This window comes from Trichomonascus vanleenenianus (assembly GCF_965637985.1).
Source record: "Trichomonascus vanleenenianus strain CLIB 3782 genome assembly, contig: TRVA0_013S, whole genome shotgun sequence".
Classification (NCBI taxonomy): domain Eukaryota; kingdom Fungi; phylum Ascomycota; class Dipodascomycetes; order Dipodascales; family Trichomonascaceae; genus Blastobotrys; species Blastobotrys vanleenenianus.
This window is the reverse complement of record NW_027481874.1, coordinates 29,731-43,545: the sequence shown is the minus strand read 5'-3', so window position 1 is coordinate 43,545 and position 13,815 is coordinate 29,731. Positions and strand designations below refer to the sequence as shown.

At 49.0% G+C, this 13,815-nt stretch overlaps 5 protein-coding genes across 5 annotated transcripts; 3 read left to right on the top strand and 2 right to left on the bottom strand.

Annotated features, from left to right (window-relative positions):
- Positions 1-538: 538 nt before the first annotated feature.
- Positions 539-5,247, top strand: TRVA0_013S00496 (uncharacterized protein; the record flags this gene model as incomplete). The annotated part of the gene is made up of 2 exons (XM_076684096.1): positions 539-649; positions 709-5,247. Exon 2 carries the CDS (start codon positions 709-711, stop codon positions 5,245-5,247), a length of 4,539 nt encoding a protein of 1,512 aa, XP_076541571.1. The 5' UTR covers positions 539-649.
- A 195-nt stretch (positions 5,248-5,442) lies between these two features.
- Positions 5,443-6,327, bottom strand: BNA6 (nicotinate-nucleotide diphosphorylase (carboxylating); the record flags this gene model as incomplete). Its single annotated transcript, XM_076684095.1, has 1 exon — positions 5,443-6,327. The coding sequence occupies one exon, from the start codon at positions 6,325-6,327 to the stop codon at positions 5,443-5,445; it is 885 nt and encodes a 294-aa protein (XP_076541570.1).
- A 604-nt stretch (positions 6,328-6,931) lies between these two features.
- PUF3 (Pumilio-family RNA binding repeat-containing protein) lies at positions 6,932-9,495 on the bottom strand (the record flags this gene model as incomplete). The annotated part of the gene is made up of 2 exons (XM_076684094.1): positions 6,932-9,340; positions 9,484-9,495. 2 exons carry the CDS (start codon positions 9,493-9,495, stop codon positions 6,932-6,934), a joined length of 2,421 nt encoding a protein of 806 aa, XP_076541569.1.
- A 1,766-nt stretch (positions 9,496-11,261) lies between these two features.
- On the top strand, positions 11,262-12,395 carry ECO1 (Eco1p; the record flags this gene model as incomplete). Its single annotated transcript, XM_076684093.1, has 1 exon — positions 11,262-12,395. One exon carries the CDS (start codon positions 11,262-11,264, stop codon positions 12,393-12,395), a length of 1,134 nt encoding a protein of 377 aa, XP_076541568.1.
- Positions 12,396-12,565: 170 nt separating this feature from the next.
- TRVA0_013S00408 (uncharacterized protein) lies at positions 12,566-13,624 on the top strand (the record flags this gene model as incomplete). Its single annotated transcript, XM_076684092.1, has 1 exon — positions 12,566-13,624. One exon carries the CDS (start codon positions 12,566-12,568, stop codon positions 13,622-13,624), a length of 1,059 nt encoding a protein of 352 aa, XP_076541567.1.
- Positions 13,625-13,815: the final 191 nt, after the last annotated feature.

The window sequence follows — 13,815 nt, the reverse complement described above, 5'->3', positions numbered from 1 at the left end:
TCATAAAAATCGCTCATCGTTTATCATTACAGATCAACTGTTCCTTGGTATATGAGATCTGGTGTATATTGGGTCCGTAACGATGTCGGTCTACGCGTATATTTGGGCACAAGGTGATCGATCGATAAACATATTGAGCCGCATGCGCCGCACGATTAGCCTACCCCTGATTTCTAACCAGTGCATTGTGTGCGGCCAATTTCACATGGTAGGCTCCAATTATCTCTGCTATTAGCCGGTTACAAACTACTTTTCAGCCAATCGTTGTAAAATCTCTGCACTGCTGTTCTTGCATAGTCTACTAAGAGTGGTGGATTGTGATGGTTGAACGGTCGAGCATCAGTAATGGCCAATTAAATATACCGAATTCCAAGCTAAGGTAGGTCCATATATCTAATGGAAATGAATTGGTAGAACAGCGTAGAATAATGGTGCAGTGAGCCGCAGGTGGCTCATGTGTTTCGCCCCCTGCGCGCGCGATAAGGAGAAACTCCATTTTCTTGTCTCGTTGGAACCCTCTGGACGGACAGTGCACTAAGCGTTTGCAGTAGTAAATTGGCCCCTGGAAACAAATTAAATCCATCGGTGGAAGTACGTGGGCCATTGTATAATAGCTGAATTGTCGTTGGTCGGTCATTGAGACTCCCTGGTAGGTATCGTCACACTGTAGTCTTTGATAGGCTGTGAAGCTAACCTCCACCGTTGTAGATGTCTACGCCGTCATCATCGAAGCCAGGCGATGACGCTACGCACAAGTCTCCTGCGGCCGGGGGTCTGGGAAATGTTCTCAAGACACTGACGAAGCCATTCAAGTCGTCCCCGAGTGTAACCACTTCGTCCTCTCCTCAAATCAACCCCACAGTTCTAGGTAACATTCATGGCATTGAGATCCGTGACTTGCTGGCTAAGTTGGGGCCGAACCAGCGCGGATCTGGGTCTTCAACGTCGACCGGGTCCCGGGTTGCCGCATGCGAATTGATTCGGTCTTTTGTAGAGACGTCATCGGTCTCGAGTGTGCCTGAGATTTGGTATGCGGCGAAAGACATGGTCGACTCCAAGCAGCCACCAGAGTGCCGGAGGGCGGGATGGAGGCTCCTGAAGGCATGTATTAACTATGACGAGTACTCTGTGGCCACCCGTGTATCATACTACCGGAGTATCGTTCGTGGGGCCTGTTTGGAGGACTTTGACCTCCAGCTCAGCTGTCTAAAAGCGCTCACCAATGATGGCCGAAACGTGCTGGATCTTTCTCAGGCGGGCAATGTCATTGGATATTCCCTGCCGCGAGTGCTCATCTCGTGGATGCGTCGCGTTGCTGGCGAAACTCAGGAAATCCGGGTCGGCAAGAAGAAGGACATGGCCAGCCCGTGGACTACTATGGAGGAAAACTTCCACAGCCTGCTGAGATTCGCAATTAACGTACTGAAGTTTAACATTGCCGTGTTCAATGAGCCGGATCTCGAGGCAATACTCAAGGAGACAGTGGGCATCTGCCGCAAGACGTCGAAACGTAGTGATATTTCTGTGTGCTGTGACCTTATAGATACAGTCATGGTGTACGGTTACCTACCGATGGAGAACTTGTGCGATATTTTGGAGATCTTATGCGGAATCACTATTACCGTTGAGCAGCAGGCCGACCAAGCGTGGCAGTCCGTGCTCAACCTTACTAAAAGCCATACAGGCAACAACACAGTGATGCTGCTATGCAGAATTTTAGAAGGCTCGAACCACCGGGAAGTCAATTCTAATACGATGCGGGGCGCTGCGCGATTCCTCGTACGGTTGATTGAACTTTCGCTGACTCCAGGTGCCCGTAAGCAAATGGTCGAGATACCCATCCCCCAGATCCTGTCATCGCTACGCATTTCGCTCAATGTTGAGAGTGTACGGCATGGGCTGGAGGTCTGTACTTGTTTATACACGATCCTCAGCAACCAGACCATCCGAGATGCTATCCCTTACGAAGTGTGGGAGTCGAGCCAGTCTTCTCCTCTTGAGTCGGTATACTTGCTCAGCCAGTCGCCAGTACTTTTGCGAAGGTCTCGTCAGTATCGGCATAGGAGCATTGCCGACAGTAGCAGCGGGGACGACGTTATTGGTGAGATTCTTGAGAAATTCCAGCACATCACTTCCCTTGTGGCCAAGATGCTAAAAGACAAGCGAGCGTTTTCTGGTCCTTACGAAATGCTTATCAGCTTCTTGCTTGATATGAGCGCTTACGTTGATGATCAGAGTGCTCTCACGGTTATATCAAGCTTTGAAGCTGATCACTACTGCAACCCATTGTCGAAGAACTGGGCCGATAACCTCGATACTCTAGTTGCGCACTTCTGGGATGACCACACGTGGGGCACGGAGGTCCGCAGTAAACTAGTCAAGCTGGCACGGTCTATATTCTCCATCTCTCGGGATATCTGCGAGGCCGAAGTAATCAGCAAACTCACCGAAAAGCTTTTTGGTTCAATTGCTGAAGAGCAAGATGAGGGCGCTCTCGTAGAGCTACTTGAACTGTTTGCACAGATAGCCGTTCAGTGTGATCTGGAACCGTTTGAGAGACTCTGCAATATGCTCATGACCGTCTACAACAGGGATTTGTCGCCGTCAAATTTCGGACATGAAGCTGAAAGCAGCAACCCCAAGGCGAGCTTCCAGAGCAGATTGGTCGCTAGATCGCTGGCCCAAGTTTTCGTCTTAACGTTCAGGTTTAACGCCGTCAAGGCTACATCGGTGTACATGAATCTGGCTCAAATTTGTCGAACTACCATGAACTCGTCGCCAGAAGCATTCGTTGAAGCTGCGAGGGTGCTGTGCAGAATACGTGTTACGACCGACAATTGGGTTTATTTGACGGCTCCCAATAATATGGATGGCTTGGCCGCTACTGTGGGCCGATCGTATTCGACCCATAAGCCCGATGGTACCGAGTTCTGGTGGTATCCTGAGGATATTGCCTATCTTTCACAAGACAACCTGGAGACGCCCTCAGCAATGTTGAAGCGAAGTGCCAGCACGGAAATGAGCCCTAGAAACGAGATCGATATCTCGCGATGGCTGAATATAATAGTCGATGTTCTCGAAAATGGAGCCGAATGGGAGGCGTACTCGTTTGTTCTTGCACATTTAGGCCCCCAATTATCCAATATTCAGCTGTTCTGCGTTTGCAGTGATGAGATACTGCAGCTTAGGAAAGTTTTGTGCGAACAGATATCCAATGCCAAGGTTCCTGTCCAGCCTCCTCAGAAAACAAATGCCATTAATACTCCTCAGGATCTGCCTGCAAGCCCTGAACAATCTGCTACGACGATGCCTCCATCCGGTGCCACGGGCGCGTCAGCCCAGCTAAGTACAACCCATTCAGCAGCAAGTACTAAGCTGGACATTCTCGTGGCACAGATCCGAACCATGTCGAGTGTGATTGGATACAGCTCTATGATATTCACTAAAAGAGATATGGACTTCATTGTCCAGGCTTTTGTGCTCGGTCTTTCTTCGTGGGAGAAGACTGCGGTTCCGTGTATTCATGGCCTTGTCGTTTGCTGCTATGAATTCCCGCTTAGTATTAAAAAGTTTATGGGCCAAATTTTCACCAAGTTTCAGACGAAAATTACCACGACCACTTCGAGTCCCCATATTCTGGAGTTTCTCCTGTCGCTGGCCAGACTGCCGTCACTGACAGATAACTTCACTCTTGATGAGTATAAGCGTGTGTTTGGCATGGCATTCAAGTACATTCAGCATGCCTATGATCTCGAAAGGAAACCAGTGATATCCCAGGAGACTGCATCGTCTACTACTGCTAATACTACAACAACAGCAGTATCTGCCGAAAATAACACCGAGAACAATTACCTCTCGCAGTACCTTCTTGCGTTAGCGTATAATGTTATCGCAAACTGGTTTTTAACGCTCAGGCGGTCCAGTCGCCACTTGATGGCCACCTTCATTACTAGAAACCTGATTTTGGCCAATGGTACTAACGATGACATTGATGAGCAAAGTCTGGCCACATTGGACTTGATTTACCGGTTCACCCACTCTGACCTCGATCTCGTTATGCAATCTACGACGTCGCGACCAATCCCACAAAATTATGAGTGCAAGCGCTGGGTTTACGGGACCAGCATAGTGTCAATCGAGTCAAATGTGGAGACTGGCAAATCTCAGATAGTGGTTAGACGGCCGACAGGGACGATTGTGCTCAGCGTCAAACCGGACGAGAAGACGGTCCCACAGCGACTCAAGGATCGTGTCTTGCTTTACCATACGCAGCAAGAACTCGATAAGGAAGACAAATTGGTGGAGAATGAGCCGTACAAGCTCTTCTCACCATCTTACATGCTTCTTCAGCTTGCGCGTCCCGTGGACCCTTACAATCCGATTAAGCCGCTCTTGCTTAGCGACGATCCGGCTATCCATCGGGCTCTGGGCGCTTTTGACCGTACTCCAGTTGTTGATTTTCACAAGATTGGCGTGCTGTATATCGCTCCTGGACAGAACTCGGAACAGGAGTTCCTTGGCAACACGTGTGGATCTCGAGCGTTCCGGCGATTCATGTCGAGGCTTGGTCGTCTGGTGCGGTTGAAGAACAACAAGCAGATATACAGCGGCGGGCTTGACACTGAAAACAACGTTGATGGTGAGTTTGCCTACACATGGACGGACAAAATCACGCAGGTTATTTTCCACACAACGACTCTGATGCCCAACAATCCGCACGACGTAAATTTCTCGTCCAAAAAGCGCCACATTGGAAACGATTACGTTTGCATCTATTACGACGAGAGTAGCCTGCCGTTCAACTTCGAACAGGCGCGATCTTCACAGTTCAATTTTGTGAACATTGTTATTTCCCCCCATACTGTTGCATTTAGTGAGTCCGATACACTCTCATCCAACTCAGTTAGCAAGAACTTCTACCGAGTGAGGGCTTATCGGCGGGATGGTGTCCCTGCCGTTTTTGCAGCGTGTCACATGAAGACTGTGTCTGAAGAGAGCCTTCCAGTGTTTGTGCGAAACCTGGCTCTTATGGCGTCCAAGTTCGCCACAGTTTGGCATTCAAACGGCCAGTACATTAGCAATTGGCGGTATAGACTACAGCAGATACGACTTATTGAGTCGCGAAGACGCAAGGAACTTGAGAAGAAAAAAGAGGAGCCGAACTTTGGGGAAGACGGCGAAGCTGAAAAGGAAAACGAATACGACCTTGAACTGTTACGAAATATGGAGTTTGCCTCGTTCACATAGACATGATTTGTGTGCATGAGATATAATATGATGAATAATGACTAATGTATTTTTGATCTACATACTATTTTGTATCGCAAAAGGAGGGGCTCATTTGGAATGCATGTCGTCTCGATGTCCGATTATTTTGGACGTCGGCAGCTAATTGGTTCAAAAATTCCTTTTGTTATTCAATGATCAGGCTCAAGGTTTGACTTAATGATCAAGCTTAAGACTGAAATCAATAATACCCACGCCCTGGTGGACTGAAGAAGTGGAGTAGACGTCAATGTCGTTGCAGAGGTACTGCTTAATGTTCTCCTCTCGGAGGCCACCAGAGCACTCCAGCAAGAAGGATTTGCCCTTGTGCTTGTGCTTGAGCGATTGTGCCGCAATCTGGAGACCGTCTCCAGTGAAGTTGTCCAACATGATGACATCTGCACCGGCATTGATTGCCTCATCAGCTTCCTCCTCAGACTGGACCTCAACCTCAATCTTAGTGGAGAACCCTGCAATTCGTCGAGCCTCCTTGATCGCACTGGTGATGGAACCAGTGGCCCAAATGTGGTTGTCCTTGAGCATAACCATGGAGCTTAGATCATGTCGATGAGGGTCAATGCCGCCGACAATCATAGCGTACTTCTCAGCAAGCCGGAAGCCCGGGGTAGTCTTTCGAGTACCGGCGATGACGCCCTGGAACCCGGCCTCCCGCGCCAATTGCAACAGTCTCTGCGACTTCGTCGCAATGCCCGAGCATCGCGCCAAAATGTTAAGGGCCGTTCGCTCGGCGACCAGCACGTTGCGAGCCTTGCCAGTGACCTTGGCGATCTGTACTTTGCCGCTCTTCGACTTGGCAATGTCGACGAAATCGCCTTCCTCGACAAACCACTCGGCTTCGACTTCGCACTGCTTGAACACCTCTTCGGCAAACGGGATGCCCGCCACGACGCCAGAGGCCTTGCACAGCAGAGTCGCCGTCTTCTCGTCCTCACCAACAACAAACCCGCCGATATCAAACGAGGGGACGTCCTCGGTCAGCCAGAAGGCTACGTCAGCTCGCAATCGAGATCCCGGAGGCAACAAATGGGCGTATTTCGACATTCGGAATGTTTGGTCTAGTGGACTAGGTAATTTGCTCCACAGTTGATTCATGAGGTGACTTTTCCCCGCGGCGGGTGGCTAGCCGGAAAATTGCCGTATGCACGGCGGGCGCAACTAGGCCTCATTACAATGCTTCTCTTTATGACGAGTGCGAAGTTTGGAAGTTGTTGGACTGCGATTACCAGTCTATTAAAGTGTTTAATAAGTCCGAGGAGATACGGCTCTATTTGAATAATATAAATAACCTCTTTCGCTATCCAATTGGCTTCAGCAGTTCCATCACATTCGTGCCTGCCCAGGGTCACGGATTAAAAGTGCAGTGTACTTAGTAAATGCTAGAGAAGAGATAATACAGCCGTAGCTTGGAGAATTGAGAGTTGAAGAATGACATAAAGATTTGCATACTCACGGGTAGCATGCAGGAGAATTCAAGGGGTAAATTGAGGAGTAGATGGAAGGGTAGCATTGAGGAGAATTTAAGAGTAGGTAAATCGAGAAAAAGAGTAGCGAACATCGTTAGTCCATTTTCATATACATTTCTAGTTATACACAAATTTATATACACCTCACATAAAAAGAAGTAGAAAATAATTTAAGGGACATATTAATCATTAGGAGTTTGTGTTTGAGACATGAGTTTCTCAATCGACGCCAGGTGTTTCCCGTAGGTATACTTCTTGAGCGCCTGCAGCTGAGGCTTGATAGCATTGACTAGCCGGTCATGCTGGTCTCCCTTGGTGACATCAAGTAGCTTTTGCACAACGTAGTTAGCAAACTGGTCTCGCATCATAACCGCAATTGGAATCGTATCGCTGCCAGGGGTCTCCTTGAGCATCTCATCTATGAACCTCCCCCGCTGGTCTTCAGAAGCACATGTGATGCACTTCTCCACAACGTTCGACGCGTACTTGTGCCGGGAAAACGTAAGAAGTGACTCTTTGACAATGTTGATGATCTTCTCACGGTCTTCTGGCCGGCCGCGCTGGACTACATGCTGAATGACATAGTTCCCGTACTGGTCCTCGACAAGATAGAAAGTGTACGAATGCAGCTCGTCGAGAAGCGCTTGCTGGGATTTCTTGTCCGAGTGCTCGAGCATGCGCTGAATGACTCGGCAGCCATACGGGTGCGTCGCCAGCTGGTAGACTTGGTTGTGGAAAGCGTCGAGAATGAACTGAATGTGCTCGCTCGGGATGCGCTCAATGGCCTTTTGAATTACGTGGTTGCCGTTCTGGTCCTTGACACATCGCAAAACGTGGCCGTCCAGCTCCTTGATGAGAGCCGCCTGCTGGTCAGTGAGAACATGCTCGACCGCCTTCTGCACGACTCTACACCCGTACATCTGCAGCGAGAGTCCAAGAATGTGCGTCTCCATCTGTTTCGCAAGAATGGTCTTCTGCATTTGATTGCCGAGTTCAAAGAACTTCTGAATCACGTAGTTGCCAAATACGTCTGTCATGAGTTGGAGCGAGTTGGGGCGGATCTCGCTGAAGATGATCTCCTTCTCCTCGCTTGTGGCCGTCTCGAGCCGCTGCTGAATGAACCGCGAGCCGTGCTGATCACCACTAAACTCCACAATGTGGCCATACAGATCCTTGAGCTCGTATTTTTTGGTTTTGCTCGTGCGGAACTCCTCTAGCAGCGGGCTGCGCATGCTCGAGAAGTCTTTTCGAGGCAGCGGCGTAGGCGGGCTCTGCGAAACCTGCGGAACCATTTCCGGCGTAGTCACAGACGCGGGGGTATTGGCAGTCGGGCTTGTAGTGCTACCGCTCCGCGACGAATACCTTCCATGAGACGGCTGGAAGCCGACCCCTGGTGGTGTTGGTTTCGAAGCAAGCTGAGGAGGAGCACGTGCGCTGAACCCGTTTATGCTACCAGACCGCGACGGCGGCTTCTGCATTGGAAGCGGTGGCTGTCGATAGTCGATGTCTACGTTAAGCTCGGGAAACTCGTCAACCTGTGGCGGTGGGACGACCATTGCTGCTGGCGGCAGGGGCTGAGTGTTCCACAGCGAGGTCATGGAATTCGACCGTGACGGCTGATTAGAGCTTGCGGCAGTGGCCCCCTGGGTGTAATCCAGCGAATTGTACACTGGCGTCGGTGACAAATATGGGCTAGTGACGTTGTCAGACCTGAAAGATGCTGACGACGGCGAGTTGAGCTCCGAGCGCGATGAGTTGATTAGCGATCCCTGTGGTCCAGTAGACACCAATGACGGGCGCTTCTGGCTGATTAAGCTACTGTTTCCTCCACTATTAGTACTGTCAATCGACAAGGAAGACATGCCGCTCGACAGCAGTTCAGTTTCTCTGGTAGCCTCCGCGACCTGGGAAAACCGGTCTAGCAAATTAGTTGATGCAAGTTGATTAGTGAATGGCTGGTTGTAAAACCGCGGAGTAGTGGTCGCGACGGGGGTGTGCTGTTGTTGTTGTTGTTGCTGTTGTTGCTGTTGCTGTTGCTGCTGCTGCTGTTGATAATATGGAGACATCCCCTGGTTCTGCTGGATCATGGCGGGAGGCTGTACAATAGCATTTGTCATCTGAGGCTGCTGTTGCTGCTGCTGCTGCTGCCTGAACGCCTGATACGATGAGATCTGTGGCTGGGCCTGGTTGCTAAACGACCCTGATCGCATAAAGAACGAGTAATGGCCTGTAGGGTCGGTCTGGCTCGAGTTACGGCGCATAAAGGCTCGATCCATGTTATCGCCTGTCCTCCACCCGTCCGCTATCGAGGCCGATTCAAACGGCGACTCGTCAAGTCTCGACGAAGCCGCAAAGTTCTCGGCAAACGGGGACCGCCCCGGGTTTGACATGGTCGACCAAATGTTGTTGGCATGGTTGAGGCTCGCCGTCGTGCTGTTTACTTGATTAGTCGTCGTTGTGCTCGTAGACGCCGTGGTGAAGACGCCATTGCCCCAGGTCTGGTCAAACGGCGTCGCAGTCGAGTTGGACGAATCACACGAGGTCCTACGGCTCTTGGGGGCGATGGGGATGTTGAAGTCGTTCAACATAGACTGCACGGTTAGCATACTTTTCCACCACTGTGAAGAGAGAGAGAGGGAGAGAAAATTGATAATGAAGCCCAGTGGGCATTTATAATACGCTCCTCCTTCCAAAAAATAAAAAAAAAAATATAGGGTCCCCGATGAATACTTACTTGTTGAGGCATATTGTGCGGGCTCGTTATTTACAGGTTGAGAGCGCCAGTCGCTCAAATTCCAGGGTATTTTATTTGCCTCTCTGGAGTTTGATTAAGGGGAAACAGGTGCCGTTTCAATTAGAGTAGTCTCGACGAATATCGCTGGCTATCTCCTCTGGACTTGTTCTGTCGGAGAAAAGAGGTTGTGAAACGACGAGAATCCAAAATAAAAACACTCAAAATCTCTCGAGGTAGCACCCTGTTGCGTCCAGGTCAAGAAGTCTTCCTCTTATCTCGTTTGCTGACGATCGTGGGTGTTTCGAGTGATTTAAATGGCAATAGGCCAGTCAGAAGTGACCGTACAACTATCGGCGCGACTGCTGCTCCCAACGGAGTTATGTTTAATAATTTCCGGCGCTGGTAAAGTTAAGTTAGGTCTCCTCAGGGGGATGGAACACGCTTACGGGGGCAGTTGCTCGCAAATGCGGTTGAAAAAAAGGGGGGATAGCGAAGTAGGGGTTATTTATGGTTGTCCTCCACTCTTTATCAAGGTGCGATGTAGTTTGCTTGGTAGGAGGAAAGGGGCTTAATTTGTACGATATTGGGCCAGGAAGCAGACGGTCGTATGGTGACAGACTGCAGGTGATCAGTAGAAGCCCCGTGTGTAATAATGACGATCTAGCCGCCGCTGTGCATAAGAAGGAGGGGCGGAAAAATACGACCTGGAGCACGCAATTGAATGGGTATTTCCTGTCGTTTTTATTATTTTGAGTTATCAACTGTGGTTGCTCCTTTGCTGGGTGAATGTCGAAAGAGATTTTGGCTTGTCGCTAGCGAACATAAAAAGGTTCGCAAGAGAGTTTTACCCGCCGCACGCGGCTCGTGGGGCGCAATGCACAATTGCGACATTGCGTGCATCGCGTGGATTGTACCACCCATAGTTTAATTGCGATTGGTTTTATATACAAGGCGGTTTTTCGTGTGATCGCGGACGTGTAGTGCGACTGACTATCCGGGACGACGGCGGCGCGACCAATAAATGCTATGCTCGTGGTGGAAAGATATTTAGAAGGTCAAAGAAATAGCAAGGCAAGCCAGATGATGGCAATTGAATTGCAAGTTACTGTATCGTTGATTATGTGTGCTCCACTGGATGCAGGATCTATCAAATGACGAATGGAGACCTAGCCCGAGATCAATAGAACCCAATGACGCGTTCCTAGAGTAGTCCAGAGCTTGTGTTATGAACCCTTACAGGATGTTTGACCAGCGATGGGAAAGTTAACGTCTCAATGAAGTCCCATTGGTACTACAGGAATCATTTCATGCAAAGCTCCCACCGCAGAAAATACAAGACCCAATTGTACACAGCAGATAAAATAGAAGAATGTAAGCTCCTATATTTGTATTGAGCTTTCCGGCAAAATGGAAAACACATATGAATTACGTACTAGGAACGGAATTACCCTACTAGAAGTACTGTACTGTATTACCTTGCAAGGGCCAGCCCTCGAACTCTCTTAGCTCCATTTCATGAAGCATTCCATTGTATAATAGCCTTGTCGCAAGCAAAGTCTTCATTACAAGTTGAGACGACCAAACGTGCTGCTCTGTATATCGAGTTTTATGTCAGCCATGGTTGGAGTGTCTCGGCAGAAGCCGCACGCGCGCCTATCAAATCATTGTTAATTAACGATTTAACATACGCCGTTTTATTAACACACATTAACGCGTCCACGACGCGCGTTTTCAAATGGGCATGAACGAAAGATACCGCCACAGCTAATATATCGACTATGATGAAGACATACGGAAAGTCAAAGCGGCGGAAAAGCAGCGCACTGTTTGATCACTCCGTGGAGCCCTTTTCATCGCCCAATAATTCGACAACTTCCTCACCAGTGCTGTTCTCAGAGGCACGGAGATCAACAACATACTCGCCTTCGCCTCAGCCATCCTCGCCCCTTTCACCGCTCTCACCCATCTCCTCAAGGTCTCCGTCCCCAATGCCTGAAGATAATTGGTCTGCAGATGAAAGCACGGAGAAAGAAGTGACCACCGATAGAAAAAACAAACGCAGGGAGCCGACATCTCCATTATCGGCTGTGAGTAGCGAGTCCAACGAAAACGAAATCAGTATAGGGGATGAGAGCTTAATATCATCTCCGCTGTCTTCACCTGACAGCACACCTCGGTCTCCAGTATTATCTCCTTCACCGGCCCCCATTGTCAGCAAACCAACCGGCAATAAGCGCACGAAACTGACGCAAATGTGCCTGGACTTGGGTCAAAAGACCCAAATTACATGCAAAGAGTGTGGTATGTCGTATACCCCGGTGGATCAGTCCGATTCTGCCCTGCACAAAAAGTTTCATGCTCGCGCTTTCGAGGGCCGGGAGTGGCCTATTGAGCCGTCAAAAGTCGTCCAAACATTTGACAATGGCGATCAAATTATCAAGATCAACGGCGACTCAAAACTTTCCGAAAAACGAGCGGCCGAAGAGCTCATGGAGCTGGTTAACACCGAGCTATCGGCACCGCCGGAGAATCCCTATTGGAAGCAATCTACGGGAAAAGGTGCAGCCTATGTCTACCTATCAGCTAAAAGAGCGGTTGCAGTAGTCGTAGTGGAGCGCATTACCGAAGCGAAGTGGATGGATATTTCTACTGGTGAGATTATACAATCCGAGGCACCTAAGAAAGCAATACTTGGCATTAGCAGACTATTCACTGCGCGGAACTTCCGACGCAATGGCATTGCATTGAAGCTGCTAAATCAGGCTAGTCGTAACTTTATTTACGGAATGAGCATTGGCAAGCTCATGATTGCATGGAGTCAACCTAGTGCTGCTGGCTCGCTTGTCGCCAAAAACTGGTCTGGCTTTGAATACAATAGCTCACGCTGCAAGGTACTTGTCTACATAGAATAGCTGCAATTTTTTTCTTCCATTTTGTTTCCTATTCCGTTCTAAACGGGCGGAGAAGATTTAAGCCGCATAAGCCGCATTTGGTCACGTGAGTTAAGGTCACATGATTGATTTTCTTGAAAAATGCTGAGACAACCGACATAAGATCGTTTGATCTCATTTGGCCCCACGATATGATTAGACTGAGCTGCTGTGGGCAGTACGTCCGGCAAGCACGGCAGAGATATGGAAGAGTTGCTCTCTACTCTACAAGCAGCGGTGGCGAGGGGCCGCAAAATAATAAATCAACGGTAGTCAAGTTGCTGTATTCCCTGTTTCGTCCAAACAGTTCTGGCGTTGAAAAATATCAAAAGCAACAGAACTACATCAGGCATACGCGGCATATACGGGAACAGGAAAATATGGTAGACGTTACTGACCGATCAGAGACTAAATTAAGTGAGGATTTTGATGATGTTTCGAGTGAATTGAGCCCGCGGTTGTATGAGAATGACAATTCTAGGAAAGAGTTATCACCGCACAAGCATTTATACGATCTTGCAAAAGCAGGCGAGAGTACCCATTTGAGGCGTACGGATGCCGGGGCCACAGATTTTGTGAGTACTGAGCAAAAGTTCCTGAAAAAGTATCCCTTCGCAACCAATGTGCTGTATTGGTACATTCCTGGACAGATCACATTTGCCAAAAGCGACTTTCAGCGCATTCTGCCGCCTCCCTCCGAGCGAATTGGCAATTACGATGAGAGCCTGAACCACAGCGATATCGAATTTGAAGTCAGGAGAGCGAGAAATCCAAATACGCTGCAGTCTTGGTTCGGGTACTATCTTATTTTCCCATCTCGAGAGGCGGCAGCGCTCTATTATCAAGAAACCCTAGGGGCTGAGTTATGCGGGCTCCAGCTGAAACTACAATTTGCATCTACAGAAGCCAAAGGGCTTAATTGTGATCGTTTGGACAGTGTGCCAATTCCCCGCTCACATTGTGCCGTAGTCTACGGGCTTCCTGAAGGGACGACGAAAAGACAGCTTTTGCGAACACTGTGGGACTACAATCTAGTTGATAGCGATGATCTTGCAGTAGATCGCATTCGGACCAAGGAAGTCAAGTATGGAGGCGACCCATGGCTTCTGCGATTCAAGACACGAGAGGAACCCAGACGGCTTGCGCGAGAGTTCAACCGTCGCATCTTCCCTAAAACCGAATCCGAGGTACTCATTGAGGTGCTGGATTAATCAACCTCAAATGACGCCCGTAACTCGTGACCTAAGGAAGAATGCCGTTTCTTCGTATATTTATCTTGTAAATATGTTTATAGAGAGCTTTGTTCTTTTAATATATTCCCCACAATTAAATTGGTACATGGCTCTATAATTGAAGGAGAAGCCAAACAACCAAGGAGACCAACGGTTGTTTGGCGAATATG